The 21,687-nt window shown below is 41.3% G+C and overlaps 1 protein-coding gene across 3 annotated transcripts; it reads right to left on the bottom strand.

The window, feature by feature from the left end:
* Window positions 1-124: 124 nt before the first annotated feature.
* Window positions 125-21,466, bottom strand: MCEE (methylmalonyl-CoA epimerase). Of its 3 annotated transcripts, XM_089652447.1 has the most exons (4): window positions 14,397-15,084; window positions 13,976-14,316; window positions 9,803-9,999; window positions 125-451 (listed from the first exon to the last, which is right to left on the bottom strand). In XM_089652447.1, exons 1-3 carry the CDS (start codon window positions 14,455-14,457, stop codon window positions 9,847-9,849), a joined length of 555 nt encoding a protein of 184 aa, XP_089508573.1. In that variant the 5' UTR covers window positions 14,458-15,084; the 3' UTR covers window positions 125-451; window positions 9,803-9,846. The 3 variants fall into 3 exon arrangements, with proteins under 3 accessions (XP_089508573.1, XP_089508574.1, XP_089508572.1); XM_089652448.1 differs by lacking the exons at window positions 125-451; window positions 14,397-15,084 and adding an exon at window positions 21,389-21,466 and having other exon boundaries at window positions 9,697-9,999; XM_089652446.1 differs by lacking the exon at window positions 125-451 and having other exon boundaries at window positions 9,697-9,999; window positions 14,397-15,078.
* Between the last annotated feature and the right edge of the window lie 221 nt (window positions 21,467-21,687).

The raw sequence follows: 21,687 nt of genomic DNA on the forward strand, positions 1-21,687 counted from the left end.
ACCCCAAGAAATAACACTCCAACTGCAGTATTCTTGCACTTTCAACACCTCCACATTTATTATCACACAACACACAGGAGGATATTTCTTATGGTCATCACAATCTGCATAATAACACACATCAATAGCAATGTGAGCATTGCAGCATGAAATAAACACATCTTTTGACAGCGTCACAGCATAGAATTAATACATTATCAAAGCTACGGGAAGGAAGAAACCTCATCGAACCATCGTGCACAGGAGATCGTGGAGAAGCCTGGAGCACGACCGACTGATGAGTCCATGCAGCTGTAGCAAAAATCCCAGCATCAGAGCGCCCACGCGTGGGATGGCTTATGATCGCAACGTCCCCAGGCCTTTCCCCACTCAGTGCTTCTGGCCACAATCCCAGATTGGGTGGCGCCTCACCTGCTCCAAGATGCTCTCTTTCAGATAACACTGAAAGGTTCTGTAAGGTAACAGAGTCACACCCAGTCACTTATCACTATCATGCCATCTAGCAGGCATAATAAACACATGATCAAACTATTATCTACATACTGCCATCTAAGTTTTCTCTAAGTTTAGGATGTTTAAAGCTTATGGCAATAAGCCTGCCAGCCGGGGCTTGATAAAGTAACAGAACTGCACAAACAAGTCTTATCTCCTAATTCTAGCTATATTTTGTGACTCTGTAAGTTTCCCTTAGCCTAGGGAATGATATGAGCAGTGATACTTTACTGTAAAAATCCCTGAGGAAACCAAGGGCCCAAGGCCAGCACATTTCATAGGCATTACACTAATATACACTATATTGCCAAAAGTATTGGGACACCTGCATTTGTGCCTTTACACGTATCTGAACTTTAATGGCATCCCAGTCTTAATCCATTGGGTTCAATATCGAGTTATCCGACCCTTTGCAGGTATAACAGCTTCAACTTTTCTGGAAAGGCTGTCCACAAGGTTTCGGAGTGTGTCTATGGGAACGTTTGTCCATTCTTACAAATTTGCATTTGTGAGGTCAGGCACTGATGTCAGAAGAGAAGGCCTGCCTCGCAGTCTTCGCTCTAATTCATCCCAAAGGTGTTCTTTCGGATTGAGGTCAGGACTTTGTGCAGGCCAGTCAAGTTTCTCCACCCCAAGCTCGCTCATCCATGTCTTTATGGCCTGGTGCGCAGTCATGTTGGAACAGGAAGGGAACATCCCCAAACTGTCTTGGTATGCTAACGCCTTAAGAGTTCCCTTTACTGGAACTAAGGGCCCAAGCCAAACCCCTGAAAAACAACCCCACATCATAATCACCCCTCCACCAAACTTTACACCTGCTACAATGCAGTGAGGCAATTACTGTTCTCCTGGCAACCAAACCCAGACAAGGGTAAGGGACAAGGCTGAAACGCAATATTGGATGCCTGTGATCTTCGGGCCCTCAGATGGCACTGCATTAATAACAGGCATGATTCTGTGATGGACATAGCTGCATGGGCTCAGGAATACTTACAAAAATCACTGTCTGTGAACACAGTTCGCCATCCAAAAATGCAAGTTAAAGCTCTGTCATGCAAAGAAGGAGCCATATCTGAACATAATCCAGAACCACCACTGTCTTCTCTGGGCCACAGCTCATTTAAATGTTCTGTGCAAAGTGGAAACCTGTGGTCAAATTGAAATTGGACATTATTTTTGGCAACGTGGGTGCTGTATTCTCTGGACTAAAGAGGAGAGGGACCTTAGCAGCACTTGGTTCGAAAGCCTGCATCTCTGATGGTATGGGGGGTGTATTAGTGCGTATGGAATGGCCAGCTTGCACATATGGAAAGGCACCATCAGCACTGAAGGATATATCCAGGTTTTAGAGCAGCATATGCTCCCATCCAGATGATGTCTTTTTTCAGGAATTGCCTTTCATATTTCAGCAGGACAATGCTAAACCGCATACTGCATCTATGACAACAGCATGGTTTCCTATTAACCTCCCTAGCGGTCTGATTATGTCCATATTTCTGTGCTCTGTACATTTTTTTGCATGGAAATATGTATTTTTTTTTATTGTAGGCCTGTAATTTTTAGGAATAACTCACTGAAATCTGTCCGAACAAGAGTCTTGTAAACATCCCGGGTATGATAAAACTTGAAACACTAAATTATAATTTAATAATCATAAAAAATAATATAATAATACATTTAATTCAATAATATAATCAAACCAAAAACACTGAAATTTGAAATATAGCGCCAAGTTCGCACATCACTGAGCAAAGTCGCAAAATCGTTTTCAGTGTCTGATGACGAATTTCCCCACGAATCATCACTCAATTCTGCAAGTAGTTCAGATTTACTATCGCTGTTCTCTAGCTGGTCTAAAACCGCTTTTGTCCTAAAGGGACGCTTTTTGGACGCCGTGGACTTTTCTCAGTTATCAGGCAGAAAGAACAGTAAAAATGTAGGCAGGGCACAGGACAAAGCAGTAGGGACAAAATGTATGTGAAATGGTTTGATACAGTAATGTTTTACTATGTGATTTTAGTGAATGTCACTTTTTGTAATTTTCAAATTTCCCGCCGTTCCATCCCCCATATGTCCCGATGCTCGCAGGGGACGGAACCCAGATGACAGATGCCAGCATCCGCTGGATTACATTGCTGGGGACACTGCAGGAGGGACATCGGGGGAACGCAGGACAAGGTAAGTGATCAAGGGGTGGAGCAGCACTGCATGGTAAGCCTGAGTGTAGCTACACTCAGGAATACCGCCAGGGAGGCTACAAGTCCAGGTGCTTAACTGGCCTGCCTGCAGTCTGGACCTTTCCCCAGTTGAAAATACTTAGCACATCCTGATACGAAAAATATGACAAAGACCCAGGAATGTTGAGCAGTTAGATTCTTATATCAGGCAAGATTGGGACAACATTCCTCGCCCAAAACTCCAGCAACTCATCTCAGTTTCCAGACGTCTACAGTGTTCTTAAAAGAAGAGGGGATGCCACACCCTGGTAAATATGGAACTAACCAAATTTTCTAGGATGTGTTACCACTATTGTTTTCAAATAGACCTTTTTTTCTTTTTCTTAAAAAATGGTACATTTTCTTAGTTTGAACGTTTGATATATTTTTTACTGTGAATAAAATTTGGGTTTATGAGGTTTGCAAATCATTGCATTCTGTAGATTTTACACAGCATCCTACCTATTTTTGGAATTGGGGTTGATTATAGATAAGGAATAGGCAAGGAAAGGAAAGTGCATCACACCACCTGTGACAGATGGACTGCTTCTTCAACCTTTAACAAACAGCAAGCACCGGAAACAGGAATTTCTCAGTGTTTGAAGAAATCCCATATGTATTTACATGCTGGAGTATATAGGTCTGTTGTGGAAATACTGTTCCAAGTACATATCAAAGTACTTCCCTTTCCATGACAGCCCTGAATAAGCCATACAGAGATGCTACCTCTGTAACTGGATGATAGATTGGACAATGGCAAATAGAAACTTTCTATAGAAAGACAGATCCCAATTTACCACGATATCCAGGGCTAAAGTCCAATAAAGGTGTAGCCACCTTACAGGTCTAGCAGAATATGCCTGATAGAACTGAAGGTGCCTCATAAGCACAGGAAAGTGCAAGTTAAATCAATGAACTGCATTGCTAAAGACTGTGATGCCCCTGAAACTGAATAGCAAGTTTTTATTTATCACTAAATTAGGAGTTTTCTGTCCTTTATGGAAAGCAGGAAAAGTCTCAAGTTATAGCGACCAAAGAAGGAAAGGGGAACATGAATACGTTTAAGTTGTCCTGGAGATTTTTTGCATATTAAAGCAGAACTCCCACCATAAACTTTTTTTACATGCCACTTTGCATATTTCCAACCTTTAACGAATATACCATCCATCTTCCAGTTGCTCTGGAATAGCCTGATGATTTTCACATTAAACCGTTAATTTCCAGGAGTTTCCTTTTTTTAAGATCGGTGGGGTGTATATTGATGTTTTAACCATTTGTGTGAAATTACTATACAAGGTAGCCAAACAATGGGAATAAACATGCCTTTGGTTTTATGCAAACTATACAAATTCTTTTTTATTTTATTTATTACAGGTACTTATATAGTGTCTTTCAAAAGCTCTACTTGTTAAATGTATGCTCAGGCTGGGCTGAAGCGGAAATAAATATGCTTCTTTGTAACTAATTTGAAGGTTTAATTTAAATTTAAAAAACATACATAATATAAATTTGAATTAAAGGACTGAAGTATCAAATACTCCTTATCTAAAATCACATATACTGTATATGAAATTTTATATATTTGTAGAACTCACAAAAAGCAGTATAAAATTATTAATGAAAATTCGATGTATCTTGCTGAATTTTAATATTGCACCATATTATTATACAGGATTTATGTAGCACCAACATATTTTTGGAGAAATACTCCCTAAGGCTACTTTCACACTGATCTACCACAAAAACAGGGCAAAAACGCATATTCGTATTTGCTGCTCTTTATGAGCATTTTTTAAAAGGACACGTGACTTAGCAACTGCACTAAAACGCTTCTTGGAGGAGTTTTTGAAGTGTTTTCCATTGATTTCAATAGGAAGAGGCGTTTTTTTTTTTACTGAACAAATATGCTCCAAAGTTGCTGCAAGCAGGAGTTTTTACACCACAATGGAAGCACAGTGCCCCTGTGAGAACATACAAAGGGTAGCATTTTTCTTGAGCCTTTCAAACACTTTTTTTTTTTTTTTTTTTTTTTTTTTTTTTACACAAAAGCGCTTAAAAAAACTCCTCATTGTGAAAGTAGCTTAAGGGTTAAAATGATTCTAAAGATTGTCAAAAAAAAAACAACCCACAAACACAAGCATGTTATACTTATCTTCCCTCTGCAATGGTTTTGCACAGAGCAGCCCCGATTCTCTTTATTTTAGGATTACACACCAGCGGTCCAACCTTCTTCCTGCTGCCAAGTGCACCCAATAGCAAGCTATAGGGGCACTCAAGCAGGCTCACTCCCGAGCTGCTCTCCTGTGAAAGGATGTTGTCCATTCACAAACAGCATGGCTGAGCCTCACTCTCACACCATTGGCTCACTGGCTGTGATTGACAGCAGCAGGAGCCAATAGCTATCACTGTTGTGAGAGTAGAGAGAGAGCCAAGGCTCTTATGCACATTACTGGATCGAGAAGGGGCTCAGGTAAGTATAAGGGGGGGGAGCTGCACCCAGAAGGTTTGTTTTACTTTAATGCATAGGATGCATTATAGCAAAAAAAACTCCTGCCTTTATAACCACTTTACTTCTAAATGAGTGTAGAGACTGCAACTTTCCTCATTAAAAACACTTCAAGTGCATCAGTTGGTTAGAGTGAAAACAGACACTCCCATTCAGGAACCAGGTTTCCAAGGGCATAGTAGAACATACAGCTTTCTCTTAAGGCCCCTTTCACCTGGGCATGCCGATCAGGTCCATCTGTTTTTCAGGTGGACTTGTCCATTTGCACCTGCCTACCTTCGAATCCATCTAGGTTCAGATAAAAAAAAAAGGAAGAACAATGGATTCCATTTACATCAGGCCACCCATAGAGCTTAGCAGAGTCTGTCCGTGTCCGCTGGGCACCAACTGAATGGGCATGGATGTCAAAACATTGGATCTCCTCATGGAACCCCTGATGATCACTCTGTGGAAAAGGAATCTGCTATAAAGTGTGAAAAAATATTTGCAATGTACATTGATCATCCGGAGGGAACGTTTTTTTTCTCAACAAAAAAAAGTAGAGTTACTCTTTAATTTATTCCTACTGCAGATTAATTGGTAAATTACATAAGTGGATTCAAACTCTTGCTACTGAATTTAACCACTTGCTAGCATTCACCTATCAGCAGCACATTGATTTCAGTTTGTGGTAAGGAGTCAGCAAAGGTTACATTTCTCAAGAGATTGAAATTGTGGCTTGTAGCTTAGCAACAGCACTTCATGTAGACAATTTGCTGGAATTTATCATAATGGAGAAAAAATAGTAGCAGTTACCCATGGTAAGCTAGAGCATATTGAACATCAAGATTTACCATTGACACTAGGTTTGTACAGTCATAAAGGAAACTAGGAAAACAGAAAATTGCTGAATCATTTAATCATTGTCTTAAAAGACTTCATCAATATCAAAACTAGCAGTCCCCTCCAATAGAGTTGGCAGTATACTCACCTCTCTGGTGGCCAGTAACTCCTCTATTCTAGCACTGAAGCCTGTGTGAATCTTCTTAATAGTCCTCCCTCTGCCCCATGCCTATGGCTCCATCCTACAACCCCTAGATCACTGTTGAATTCTATAGTTGGAGAATGAAACCATTGCATGTGATGGGAACACAGAGGCTGGCCATCAGACTGAGGGCATTACTGGCAGAAAAAAGTACTGCAAGGGGGAATCTATGGGCTGAAGATAAATATTGCTGATTTTGTTTTTTTAAAATTTTTAATGCTGTTATTTTTAGCTGAATTTCTGCTTTAATACACCATAGAAAACAATGTAGCGTAATCAATTCCTGAGAGAATAAACTTGCCACAGAACATTTACAAACAGCAATATAAGAGGTGTCAGAAATATACCAATTCAATTTCAGTGTACACATCTAATTAAAATGACCGAATAGAGTTTTGTGGATATTTTTTTTATTAAAAAAATTTAAATTATGGGAATATTTTTTATTATTTACACATTAATATTGTGCACTGTAATCGTCTGTTAGCAGGTAGAACTTTAGTCTCCTTTTCATAGGTTTTCCTGTTTCTGCTATAAAAAAAGCTTGTTGTTTACAGAGCTCAATAACTCAAGCAAGACATGCTGTATACACATTAAAGAGAATAAGTCATACATGCCGTAGTGTGGGTGTACCACCCTGAGTCTATTCTTTGCGCCCAGGGCAGCTTCCCCTCCTGCCCGCCCCTTCTCGTCCCTTTACCTAACCCATACTTAACTAAACAATAGTGCTCTGAACTTCCATGTATTAAAAGGTTTAATTTTAAATAAACAAACATATATACAGTCAGGTCCATAAATATTGGGACATTGACACAATTCTAACATTTTTGGCTCTATACACCACCACAATGGATTTGAAATGAAACAAACAAGATGTGATTTAACTGCAGACTGTCAGCTTTAATTTGAGGGTATTTACATCTAAATCAGGTGAACTGTGTAGGAATTACAACAGTTTGCATATATGCCTCCCACTTGTTAAGGGACCAAAAGTAATGGGACAATTGGCTTCTCAGCTGTTCCATGGCCAGGTGTGTGTTATTCCCTCATTATCCCAATTACAATGAGCAGATAAAAGGTCCAGAGTTCATTTCAAGTGTGCTATTTGCATTTGGAATCTGTTGCTGTCAACTCTCAAGATGAGATCCAAAGAGCTGTCACTATCAGTGAAGCAAGCCATCATTAGGCTGAAAAAACAAAACAAACCCATCAGAGAGATAGCAAAAACATTAGGCGTGGCCAAAACAACTGTTTGGAACATTCTTAAAAAGAAGGAACGCACCGGTGAGCTCAGCAACACCAAAAGACCCAGAAGACCACGGAAAACAACTGTGGTTGATGACCGAAGAATTCTTTCCCTGGTGAAGAAAACACCCTTCACAACAGTTGGCCAGATCAAGAACACTCTCCAGGAGGTAGGTGTATGTGTGTTAAAGTCAACAATCAAGAGAAGACTTCACCAGAGTGAATACAGAGGGTCCACCACAAGATGTAAACCATTGGTGAGCCTCAAAAACAGGAAGGCCAGATTAGAGTTTGCCAAACGACATCTAAAAAAGTCTTCACAGTTCTGGAGCAACATCCTATGGACAGATGAGACCAAGATCAACTTGTACCAGAGTGATGGGAAGAGAAGAGTATGGAGAAGGAAAGGAACTGCTCATGATCCTAAGCATACCACCTCATCAGTGAAGCCTGGTGGTGGTAGTATCTTGGCGTGGGCATGTATGACTGCCAATGGAACTGGTTCTCTTGTATTTATTGATGATGTGACTGCTGACAAAATCAGCAGGATGAATTCTGAAGTGTTTCAGGCAATATTATCTGCTCATATTCAGCCAAATGCTTCACAACTCATTGGACGCCGCTTCACAGTGCAGATGGACAATGACCCAAAGCAGACTGCAAAAGCAACCAAAGAGTTTAAGGGAAAGAAGTGGAATGTTATGCAATGGCCAAGTCAATCATCTGACCGACTGAGCATGCATTTCACTTGCTGAAGACAAAACTGAAGGGAAAATGCCCCAAGAACAAGCAGGAACTGAAGACAGTTGCAGTAGAGGCCTGGCAGAGCATCACCAGGGATGAAAGCCTACGTCTGGTGAGGTCTATGCGTTCCAGACTTCAGGCTGTAATTGACTGCAAAGGATTTGCAGCCAAGTATTAAAAAGTGAAAGTTTGATTTATGATTATTATTATGTCCCATTACTTTTGGTCCCTTAACAAGTGGGAGGCACACATGCAAACTGTTGTAATTCCTACACCGTTCACCTGATTTGGATGTAAATACCCTCAAATTAAAGCTGATAGTCTGCAGTTAAAGCACATCTTGTTCGTTTCATTTCAAATCCATTGTGGTGGTGTATAGAGCCAAAAATGTTAGAATTGTGTCGATGTCCCAATATTTATGGACATCTCTATCTCTATCTCTATCTCTATAATATTTTCTAAAATGTTTCCTTTTAAAAACAGTAATTAGTACAGAAACTAGGTATACTCAATGCCTACATGATATTGTTCCCAGTATTCTTACCATATGGAGCTTCTTATTGAATATCGACTACCAACTAAAAGAAATAGGAATTAACAATTACACTGAGGTTTAGCTGACTGAGTGAGAGCAGGCAGACATGATGGTGTCTGTGGACAATTTTTATTCACTTTAAAACTACAGTGTACCATCCCAAGACCCATGACCCTTTGGCACTTATTCTTGTACCTATTTTCTTAAAAGTGGCACTATAAGTGGAACCATAACTTCCAAAATTAGTGTGTGCTGTAAATTGCCTCCAGCATTGTTCCCATTTCTTCTTGCAGGAGGCTGCCATTTTGCCGAAACCCAAAGCCCCTGAGCTGCGGTAAATCTTTAGGTTGTCAGCAGATAGACTTCTACATTTTCAGCATAGTGAATAGCAACTCAGCATGTCCTGAGCAGGGTGAGACTGTGTATTACTGGATTTTAAACAGTATAGGCATTGACTTTTAATGTTTTACATTGCTATGCCTGCATTAGGGGCCAGCCTGAAGTGATCATTCAGAAAATGTATGGTTTGGAGGGTCTTTTACAAACTCTGAAAGCTGTAAGTGAAAAATGGTAACCTTAGATTTTTAGAGTGAATTGTGTTTATCTACAGTTTTACGAAAATTTCACAGGGCCTAAAAAAAAAAAAAAATCATTAGCACTTTCCTTTTAGCCTACTGGTCCTATACTTTCAGAAAGTATATGGTTTAGGGGTTCTTTCACACACTCTGAAAGCTGTAAGGGTAAATAAAAAAAAAATTAAAATGGAAAAATTGCAAAAATAGTCTGGCTGAGTTTAAAAGTGAAGCACAGGGCCTGGCAGCGAAAGGGTTAATGTTTGCTGCAACAGTGATACTAATTCATCCACCAAGCCCCTTTAAAGTTAAACCAATAATTGCTAATTAGCCAGTGTTTGATTTATTTACAAGGCTAGGGAAAGTAGAAAAGGGTTCATCTTTATTCATATGCTCAATCAGTTCACTTATATGAAAACAAATAATCAAGAATGAGCAGAATAGTCAAAATTTCTAAAGATCCACAACCTTATTTTCTTTAAATTCCTTATATCTTCATATGATTATAAGCTCTAGGCTTGTTCAAGCTCTACAAGGACACCATCGAAGTCTTTTGGGTGCAGGAAGACAACTGGTTTTCCATGGGCACCTATTTTAGGCTCTTCATTTAGAAGCCGAATGTTTTTCTTTTTGAGATCAGACATTGCTTCTTTAATATTATCCACCTGTGAAGATACAATTGACAAGGCAGTTAAATGTAAATTGCAGGTTATTCCATGTTGTTTTCAAACACTGTCCAGAAAGATAAGTTTAAAAATGTACTGCCATTGGCTCACTCACTGACGACTTACTGGTCTGTTCACTGGGCAGCATCAACAGTAAGTAATATATTGAAGCAGAACTAAAGACAGATTCTCTTTCCAGCAGTCCCTCCAGCAATTGTATCTCCTCCTGTGTGCTGGTTTTCAGGCCTTTTCATTGGCTGGCGCAGGTTGATACCACTCTTGCACATGGAATCATCCTGCCACACAGGATCGGGCTGGCTGCTGTAAACTAAGCTGTGTAGCTTACATTCTGCATTCTGGGGGGGGGGGGGGGGAAATCGCTGTGATCAGAAAGGTAGGTGCCATTTATTGCAGAAGTGACAATGGGGTTGATTTACCAAAACTGGAGAGTGAAAAATCTGGTGCAGCTGTGCATGGAAGCCAAACCTGGAAGAGAACTGGTTTCTATGAAGAGCTCACCAGATTTTGAACTCTCCAGTTTTAGTAAATAAACCGCATTGCATGTCTCGTCTGCAATAAAAAACCTGCCTGCTCACAGTGAATTACAGTGGAACTTTAGTTCCACTTTAAGTACACCCGTAACAAATCTTATCAAATTAGACAGATGTTATAGATGTGAATGTCTAATAATTTGAATAAAATGCTAAAGTATATAGTCTGTTGCCATGTGATCAGAGGTGTTTGAAGATAAATAGGAAATAGCCATGTCCATGGAATTTACCAAAGCAGATTTATCAGGGCAGTTAAGAAAAGAGCTCCAGTTGCAATAATGATCTCCTCTCTGGTGTTGTCCCACACAGGAATTCCTTTTTTGCTACTAAATGTCCTTAGTCTTCCTGACTGAATGACACCCAACATCATTCAATGTGGAAGACCGAGAGCTGTGAGTGCAGGGCATTATGGAACTTCATGGGGCATCATTATGGTGCCTTGCACTCACATACAAAGATGCAAAAAGAGGCATTCTATATTATAGTGGACCGCCCAGCACTGGGGATGAGCTGAAGAGGTAGAGGACTCTGCATGCCACATAACCAGCCGGAAGACATAAAACTTTTTACATTGAGTTGGAAGAAGGAAGGGGGTTGTGGAATTCAGTTTTAACTGGCAATGAAGCTGAATGGGAATATAAAAAGCCAACACTTGTATGTATATGTGTGTATGTGTAGGGCCTGTTCATACATGCCACAAACTAAAATGAAGCTTAGTGTCCATTGTGGCTGGCAGCGAGGGGCTGTTTCTGCTCATCGTACAGTTTCCTTTTTTTTTTCTTAATGTTAGCAAAGTGTGACAAATTTACACGTAATTCATGTTTCCGCACATCAGCACACAGTGAGCTACAATGTCATTTAATGTGCTGCAAAAAAATGCAGCATGCCTATTTTTCTGCACTGCACGCCACACCAGCCTTTTGGTGAACAGGGCACACAGAAAACAACTGTGTTCTATGTTCCCTTGTAGCGACTATTAATCAGGCACAAAAAAAAAAAGTTCCCGCACATAGTGTGAATTTCACAAGTGTAATAAAAGCGCCACACCCTTAATACTTTAAAGCAGCAATTCCACCTCAAAGAAACCAAATAAATTTCTTAGTGCTATAACTTAAATCAAGGAATGCGCTAAAACCACAAACTATTCCTAATTTAGTGTAGAAACATTAGTGCAAAAGATATATATATCTATTATCAATTAATATCAAAAAATATCAAAATTATGTGCAAAACATAAGTAATTTAAATAATTAAATTTGTGAATATAAAAAAACAAAAATGTCCAATTCTGAATTTCTTCAAATGTCCAAACAAATCCTTTTCAAATTCAGGTGCTCTCAAAGAAATTGTGCCAAAATCCACCACCAAAAGTAAAGTTGGGTAACTCACCAGAGCTCCATGCTGATCAATCTCTAGATCAGCAAAAAACCCTTTTGGTCTGGGAGCAGATGCAATGAATCAACTTCTCAGGTGTGATGATCAATAGCTACACAATCATCCATAAGGTAGGTATCCACCACTCAATATAATGGTTCCAGGAGCATTATATCACTCTCTCTTTTTATATCTCTCCACCGAGGTCATGTTTGGGAATGAAAGAGAAAAATCATGGTGCAGCCAGTTTTTTTTATAAAAGTATCCAACAATTTAATAAAGATTTACACTCACAAAAAGGGTGTCTTCACCGACACCAGTATAACAGCATAAAACAGCAAATGGTATAACAGTCTCCTGTTCCCCGTACACTCACTACAGCGCTCGTGACTTAATTTTCTCCACAAACGTCAGCATCCAGTAAGCCCTACTGGATGCTGACGTTTGTGGAGAAAATTAAGTCACGAGCGCTGTAGTGAGTGTACGGGGAACAGGAGACTGTTATACCATTTGCTGTTTTATGCTGTTATACTGGTGTCGGTGAAGACACCCTTTTTGTGAGTGTAAATCTTTATTAAATTGTTGGATACTTTTATAAAAAAAACTGGCTGCACCATGATTTTTCTCTTTCATTCCCAAACATGACCTCGGTGGAGAGATATAAAAAGAGAGAGTGATATAATGCTCCTGGAACCATTATATTGAGTGGTGGATACCTACCTTATGGATGAATGTGTAGCTATTGATCATCACACCTGAGAAGTTGATTCATTGCATCTGCTCCCAGAGCAAAAAGCGTTTTTTGCTGATCTAGAGATTGATCAGCATGGAGCTCTGGTGAGTTACCCAACTTTACTTTTGGTGGTGGATTTTGGCACAATTTCTTTGAGAGCACCTGAATTTGAAAAGGATTTGTTTGGACATTTGAAGAAATTCAGAATTGGACATTTTTGTTTTTTTATATTCACAAATTTAATTATTTAAATTACTTATGTTTTGCACATAATTTTGATATTTTTTGATATTAATTGATAATAGATATATATATCTTTTGCACTAATGTTTCTACACTAAATTAGGAATAGTTTGTGGTTTTAGCGCATTCCTTGATTTAAGACAGTGTGAATTGTCCCCTCAAGGAATGGTTGATACTCTACTAAGAATTTCATAGTTTACTTTGTGTATGACTGGTCAATGACAGGTTTGGAGGTTGGAGTTCCGACTTCAATACAATTTTATATATTTTGATCTCTACTGTTGTAAAAGGGACGTGATCAGCAATTTTAAAAACCCCAAAAAGTTGAATCTTGAAAAGCATCTATATCAGGAAATGGTGCAAATTTTGGAACAGAGCACTCTGGTGCATTATCTCACATAATGAAGCATGTGCTATCGAGCTAGTAAACAGAAGTAGCAAGCCTAGATAGAAGCCTAAGATGTACAATGTAACGCAACAGTAACATAACAGGTCCCCTTTAAGCTGCTCAGTATAATAAATTTACCAAGGTATGGGTTGCCTCAACATTTAATATAGCTATCCATTCAGATATTCAGAGGCCAGGGTGAAAGGAAAAAAACCCATTTCCATATCCCAAACTTGCAAAAAAGCCTTTGTCGATCAGGATGGCCAAATACGCTTCACACTGAACCATTACCAGACAAAAGGAAACTTGTTAGTCAGCCCAATTTCCCCATGTACACAACATTCTGCTTTAAAGGAGAACTTGTACATTGTCCATATCAAGCAAAGGAACATGTTAATTTTACAGGACGAATTTCAAGCTGAACAATTCTACTGTACAGTTGCAGAATAGCAGCAAGTCGATGACAACCAAGAGTACTGCAGAAGAAATATTTGGATTGAACGAGTATTGAAGCATAAGCGGCTTTCATTTGCCTTTGCTTACCTTCCTAAAATAATAGATGGCCAACTTTTTTTTTTAGTTTTGAATATACAAGTAGGGAAGGGCTCAAACCCATCAGAACCCCACAGTGACAATTAATCTTTATTACTATATAGTATACAAGAAATGCAAGCATGGAAAAAGTACCTCAATGCATATATGATGCATTCCACCAGCCTTGTTCTTCTGCAGGAAGCCAGAGATTGGGCTGTTCTGTCCCAAAGGATGCAGAAGTTCCAGCTTTGTGTTCCCAAGTTCAACAAACACAGTGTACACCCCGTGCTCAGGAAGCGGGACAGTCTCACTCACTTGGGCTCCCAAGATATTCTGATAAATAGACTTGGCCTTTTCTAAGTCAGGAACTGCAATGGCAACATGATTGAGCCGTCCTAATTTCCACAAAGAATCTGTCATTTTCTGGACCAAAGTTTGTGAAAAAGATAGGCTTCTTTTTGTTTGAATGATGCCATTAATCCTACAAAATAACCCTGAAAATAAGAAATAATATTAGGAATTAAAAGTACGGGCTTTTGGGAAGAAAAAAAATTAAACACACACACATACTCACCTAGGTGGATGCTGCATCTGTCCTCTGCCGGCTCTGCACAGAGAACAGAGTGATCAAACATTACTGATTGCTCAGTTTATCCCCTTCACTCTGAGCAGAGACCCGTGACTGTCAGTCTTCGGCTCTCTGCTCTGCCCCTCCAGTTCTCACTGGAGCACTGGGCTGTGGAGGGGTGGGAGCGGCTTGGCTCAGGCTCTTGGCGGATCGCTGAGAAGCTGAGCCCGGTGCCGATCCAGGCTTCTGCGTGGATCCAGACCATATGGTCAGGATCTTTTTAGAGCCTGGACCAGCTCTGTGACATTGGCTAACCAGGACTTCAGCCCACTGTCAGCTGAAAATGGGTCACAGGAGTACAGAACAAACTGCACTCTGAGATCCATAGAAGTACATCCTAAAGAGCTTTGGCTATACTTCTTTAAGTATAACTGACGTTACAAAACTATAAAATGTAGATTTTGATAAGGTGGGGAACCTCCACTAGAAACTGAACTGATGTAGATCTTACGGCTTTGAGGTGTGTGTGAAGCCACAATTTTTGGCTTTGGATGGATTGAGCATGGATTAAACCCCTGCCAGGCCTTTTTTTTGTCTGGCCTGTCGGGGAGATTTCCCATCATTTCCTGTCCCAGAGACTGAACAGGAAGTAAACTGTACTGTGTTCAATGGGAACTTTGCGTACACTTAGAGTAAGTCTTCATAATGCAAATACATCAAGCACTTGGAGGAAAAAAAAAAGGCAAAACGTGCAGAAAACTCCAAGTCACAGGAGAAATTGTGACTTTTTAAAAAATTTTACTAACAACATTTTGGTTTTGTAACTGCAGTGAACAGAAAGGCATGACCCAACAGTCAGTATTTATCTAGGACCAGCTGGTCACTGGTTTATTTCTTCAGATGTTGGAGTCTATTACACCAACTTCAAATAGGAAGACAATAATAGTGCATGGCATTAAATTGCTCTTATTTAGAGCTAAAGTTTAATCTGCTTATATTTGGACTCTCCTTGCCGCCCCTCCCTCTTTCAAGATGCTAGTGAAATTTTTAAAAAATCCTTTCCATCTGGTATATTATTTTGGACCCTTGTCATCAGTGGGTCTCTGTGATCCTCTATGACACACTGGCAGCTCATGGCTAGTGGGAAGGGGGTTCAGCAGGGTGCTGTACATAGCTTTCTAAAAACATGGCAGCACCCTGCTTCAGTATTCCCCTCCAGAGCCCTCCAGTAAGCTGGCTCTTGGTAAGTTATGCAAATACCAAAATTCCTTCATGCGGGGCTTGACACATTTGCTTTGAATCTAGGAGCCAGCTAAAAGGTTATTTTTTTTGTTTTTTTAAATCAGCTGCCAGGTTCCTTAGGAAGGAAGGGTGGATGGATATGTGGGTGGGCTGAGATGACACATTGAAAGTGTAAGTTCACCTTTACAGAAAACCTGTAAGGTGACTTTACACTTGACCCCCTTCCCCATCCCCCCCCGGTCACCCTCTACCAATGTCCCATGATCCCCCGCTGCCAAACACCGGGATGCTGCTTCACCGGTCCGGAGTTTTAAAATCCCTGCGGCTTTCTCTCCTCTCCTCCCAACATTGAAAGGACAGGCTCCATGTGACAGTGCTGACCAATTATAGAATGCCTCTTGTCCATACGCTGAGAGGTACAGATGGGAGATTAAGCCATGGGAATTTCAAATCCCGGGATCAGTGAAGCAGACGGCAGACAGCTGACAAAAGCCCAGGCGCCAGGAAGCATTTCTAGTCGCCATTGCAATCTGAGATTTGTCGAGCCCTGCCTTGATGGGTGAATGTGAGTCTGGAGGGGCATTCCTAAGCAGGTTGCATTTACATGCAGACCACACTAGGTAATACTCCCATGTGATATGAGCTTCCAGTATTGAAAGAACTGAAATCCAATGCACGAAAGGGACGGGCCAGGAGCAGCCAGGCTGGGGAGGAAAATGCTAGATGATGCTGGGTGTCCAGCCAGGAAATGAGGCGTGCCATGTCTGAATTGTTCCACCTTCTAATGCACATTGTGAGGAACTCACAGAGTACAGTGATTTCAGTACAGGAGAGGAGCCTTTACAGCTGTGCAAGACTGAAGACATAACTGGAGATCAGTTTTAAAAATACAAAGGAGTAAGTGCACAAAGTTAAAGTAGATGAAAACCCTACAAATTACTTTTTTCTACTAGAAAATTGTGTATAAAACAGTTGATGGTTTTTGTTTTTACTCTTTGCTACATTTTATGGCTGCTGATCACCTGCAGCACTCCAGTGACAGCTCCAAGGCATTCCTTAACACGGGTTTCCTGATGGTGACAACAGCAGACCATGCATGCATAACATGTACTGAAATGGACTACTGTAGTCTCCCTCAGCAGGCTATGTGAGAGAACAACTCCGGAGTACAACTTGGAGACAGGAACAGAGCGATGCCCTATAAAATGACGTGAGCATGTTAAAAGCTTACATGAGATTCCAGTGTTTGGATTTACATATACTTCAATCACATCTGATAGACTGGCAGTAGTAAAAGTTATCACTTATAGCAGAACTTCATTTACAATCAGAAGTTATGCTCATTTTAAACATCACGCATACAAACGCATGCACGTACGCATGCACACACACAAAGCTTTTTGTTTTTTTAGGGAGCGGGCACCAGTAATTTATTTATTTTACAGGTACCACTTGCTCTTGCACACAGATCACTTAGGTAGTTCAAGCAGATGTTCGCACCCCTCCCTCCCTGCCAGCAACCTCCTTGGACATGTCACATTACCCAGGAGATTGCAAGCCAATTCAAAAAGCACAGCACAACTCATGCATGCGCAGTGAGCAGCCAGCTGTGAGCCAGTAGGAAGTCATAACCGCTTCCTACACTCAAGATGGTGGTGGCGGGGGTCCGCAGACCAATGTAGATCCAGCCCGGGTGATGACAGCACTGGATCCCTGTGCTGGCGAGTACCTGGATCTTTGTAGCTGCTGACTTTATCTTTCTGCATCTAGAGTTCCTCTTTAATGGTTCTGAAAAATGTCCCCTCTCCCCTCCTCCTACCTATCCTGACTACCCTGTTAAAAAGATCTGTGTACTTACCTTTCCTTAAATCTGATCTGGTCATATGGTTCCCCTGACAAAGGGGAGCCAGAACGGGGGGAGGGGTCCATCTGATAGGATTATAACAGGTAAGTACAGAGACCTTTCTGTAGTCTATGTTCACACCAACCGTTTTCCGCAGAAATGCACTACAGTCCATTTAACATGATTTGCTATGGGACATGTTCACATCTCTGCGTTTTCACCCGGTGTGTTTTTTGGAAAGGGTCAGGGACTTTTTTAAATGCAAAAAGTTGCATTTGTGGTTCTATATACTTCAATGGAGATGCTGCAGAAAAGCATGTAGTGCATTTTTGCTACGTTTTTCATTTTAATCTGCCTAGCAATAAGAAAAAATGTGGCAAAAATGCATGTGCAAAAACACAAATTGCACCGCATAAAGCGCTGCAGAAATGGATCAATTGCAAACTGCATAGGTGTGAACCTAGCCTTACACAGGGTAGGTGGGAGGGAACATAGTTAATGGCAGGCTTTTCTTCCACTTTAACCCTTTTTCTGTTTTTTTGCACACATTAAAAAAAATCATTTCAGGCCTAAAGATCGCCTAAAATCCCCAAAACATTATATATTTTCTGAAAGTTGTCACAGGCATCAGTAGGCCCGGCTCCCAGGCTGCAACCTGTTGGCTTTCCATCATGCCACTTCACCTGGATGTTCTACGGAGCTCTAGATGAACTTCTAGGAACCATTGTGGACGACGCACCTTGCTTGTATTTTATGGCAGCTTCCATCCTTACCCATTTTTGGAGGTGGACTCCTTGGGAGTGATGAGCAATTACCCCTCTAGACCCGACACTTTCATCGGGTGGTGGTCCCAAAATTGAAAGTGCTCAGCTGAGCTGTTTGGTGGAGGGGCTTCTTATACTGGACATTTTTATATATATATATATACCGTATATACAGATGGTGTTTTTGCCTGCTACCCCAACTATTGATTCCATACATCCACTGCATGTGACTCCCTGCCAGTTGCTTTGTCTCATCACGAGTGGTGCTGCCTTGCATATTTTGCTGATATAGTATATATACATGCATATGGACCATCTGCCTTCACCACTCCACATCAGATTGTCAGCATTTGATCCAGCCGACTGTGGCCTCACTATATTCGACCTGTGGCTGTGAACTGCTTGGTCGATATTTGAACATACTAGCAGCCCCACCAATAGTCCACTGAACTGCATACATAGTGCAATTATACACGTTTATTGCTGTTGCAGCCTTATGGGGTTTCTCCTTTATGGCATAGAGGCTCTCGTATCTCTGTCTATCAGCAAATTTACATTGCTATAGTGTTGCTGTTTTAGTACATTATATTATTTCATTTTGCTCATCACACTCTCTTCTATCTAGTTCTGGTGCTGACAACATTGTCAATATTTTACGGTGTAGGGTGAAGGTGTCTTTTTGCAGTGTGCCATTTCATACTATCTTTGCGCATTCAATAAATAAAAGAACTTTTGTTAATTTTGGTCTGTAACTGCAGTCGGCGTCTTTTGGGACCCCCTTTTTTTTTTTGCGGGACTTTTCCCACATAACCACATAGTATTATATCCATACCAGGCCAAGGACACCAACTAGTATTCAGGTGAGTCGGTTGGACTTTTCCTTACATTAGTGGTGGTTCCCGTTGTTAGTGTTTTTTAAGCTTTGCTACAAAAAAATCATTTTAGGCCTGAAGATCGTATAAAACCCCGAAAACATTATATACTTTCTGAAAGCAGACACCCTGGAGTGGGGGGTCAGCAACCTGTAGATCGTGGTCTAGGCTTGCTGACCCGCCACTTCAGATCATCAAACAGAGTGCAATGCAGAGGGACTACTTGCTAAGTTGGACATGTAGAAGGGAGTTGCATAAGCCGATGTCTCATCTGTAGTGTAGGCTCTGGTCCCATGAAGATTGATACCACCTGCACTCCACCTCTTATCCCGGCTAGCAGTCTCCAGTATGATGCCAGCAGCATGAAAGAAGAGATCTTCAGGTCAGTGTGACGCAATACACCGGACATAATGGTATAGAGCTGCTTTCACACTGATGTGCTGCGATTTAACTTCACCGCAAGTGCAGTTCAGTGTACCTGCAGCTTTCCTGTGGGTTTGCTGCACTTATCCATAGACTCCTATTATATTCTGCAGGTGTGGTGCACTTTCTGAATGTAGGAGTTTTGGTGTGCTTTCAGAAAGTGCAGCACACCTGCAGGATATAATAGAAGTCTATGGCAAAGCGCAGCTAACCCAAGAAAGTTGCAGATGCACTGCACCTGAGGTGCAGGTAAACAGAAACACATCAGTGTGAAAGAAGCCGTATAGGGAGCTCAGAATAGTAAGGGTTAGTTTACATTTGCAGTTTGGGGGGTGGTAAACCCCATAGTTAAGACATGTTTTAACACCCCTACTGCACTCCTTTTAGCTGCAGCGGCCAGGACTGTACACATGTCACAGCCACAACAGGCCTTATATGCCCTGTCATGGTTGGTGGGCGTAGCACCTGCCAGGCATGACCTATTCAATTGAATGAGGCTGTTCTGCAACCTTGTGCAGTACAGCAAAGAAGGGGTTAAAGAGGGCATGCAGCTGTGTAGCTTGCAGAGTGGCCCCCATTTACTTGAATGGGTCACGATTGGCAGGCGGTAACACCCACCAAAAAACACCAGGGGATGGAATTTCTGCTGTGGCATGTGTACACCTTTGGCTGCTAGGGATTGAGGGTGGTAGAACCACAACTCAACCGCAGGGTTTTAGCACCCCCCAATTTTACATTTGAATACGCCTTAAGAGTGCTGCTGCTTAATGCAACTAAGGGCTCCTTCACAAGTGCAGCAGGCACCGCTGCTCCCCTGAAAAGTGATCTGAGTATGTGTGACAGGTGGTGATGAGGCGATATCCTGCCTTCTCACCACCTGATTTATACCCATGATTGCCGTGCATTGTGGTTGTGATACGATTAGTACGGCATTTAGAGGTTTAATTCTGGTGTGAGGAGGCGACACCGTGCCCAGTGATCTTTGTGCAGGTAGATCTCCACCTCTTAAGGTTGCCTATCCCTGCCCCAGAGAATAAAACAGTGGAAGCTCCAAGTTTTTTTATGTAATATATTAGTGCAAAGGTCTAGGAAATTAAGATTTCAGTAAAAAGAAAAAAATATATATAGTATATGCTAAATTTAATTTTAGAACACACAAACAATAAAATGACACCATTTTTGGTAAAATATGAAAGATGAGGTTGCACCACAGACACCCAAAATGTCCTCAAAGTCCCGTATGATGATTTTTTGGCAACAGGATTTCGGTGATGAGACGTCTGAGGTCTACAAGACCCTGAATGGCTCATCGGTGATGCAATGAAGATTTTTCCACGTTTTACATGTCACTTCCAGGTCAACAGGAAGGAGAGGAGAGTGGATCCAGTCTGCTCAGCTCCCTCCCCTCTACCTGGCTGCACCTGTCATGAAATCCATGATGTGAAGACCTACAGAATGACATCATACACAGAATTTATGAAGAGATGGCGGTGCCTCGGATGACTCATCACTGAATGGGAACAAGCATGTGACAAGTGAAGTCAGGATGCATTTACATCCCTGGGGTACAGAGAGCAATGCGAGGATAATACAAAGCACTGCACTATATATATGTGTGTATGTCCATCCTTCACCCCTGCATTATACATGAATGATCACACTTCTCATACACAGTGTATGTGCTCAGCCCATCCCCCTTCACTACAACACAGAGGTCACCCGGACAACACACTGCACACCGGGACTGTGAGAGAAGGACGATGTGATGGGACCCCCCCGGGCTGCACACACAGACAGATCACTCCACGTACAGAACTGAAGAGACACCCCTCCCCCATACACAGTCCGTACTACCTGTCACCCTGTACATGGACGCCGCCATATTGTTTACACTGCTTCAACAAAACTTTACCAAATGACAAAAGAGCACCGCCTCCAATACTTTCATTGGATGGGATGCTAGAGGGACGAGTTGAAGAAATGACATCATAGGCATGTGACCTTTTGCTCCAATGGTTGGATTCCCGGCTCAGTGTTCTGTGTAAATGGATGTGTGATAGTATGAATCCAAACCCAGCACAATGCCGTACATACAGCGCCCCCCACAGACCAGCACAATGCCATACGTACAGCGCCCCCTACAGACCAACACT

The sequence above is a fragment of the Staurois parvus genome, unplaced genomic scaffold (assembly GCF_062004578.1).
Source record: "Staurois parvus isolate SC_StPar_1 unplaced genomic scaffold, SC_StPar_1.0 ptg000682l, whole genome shotgun sequence".
In the NCBI taxonomy this organism is placed as follows: Eukaryota; Metazoa; Chordata; class Amphibia; order Anura; family Ranidae; genus Staurois; species Staurois parvus.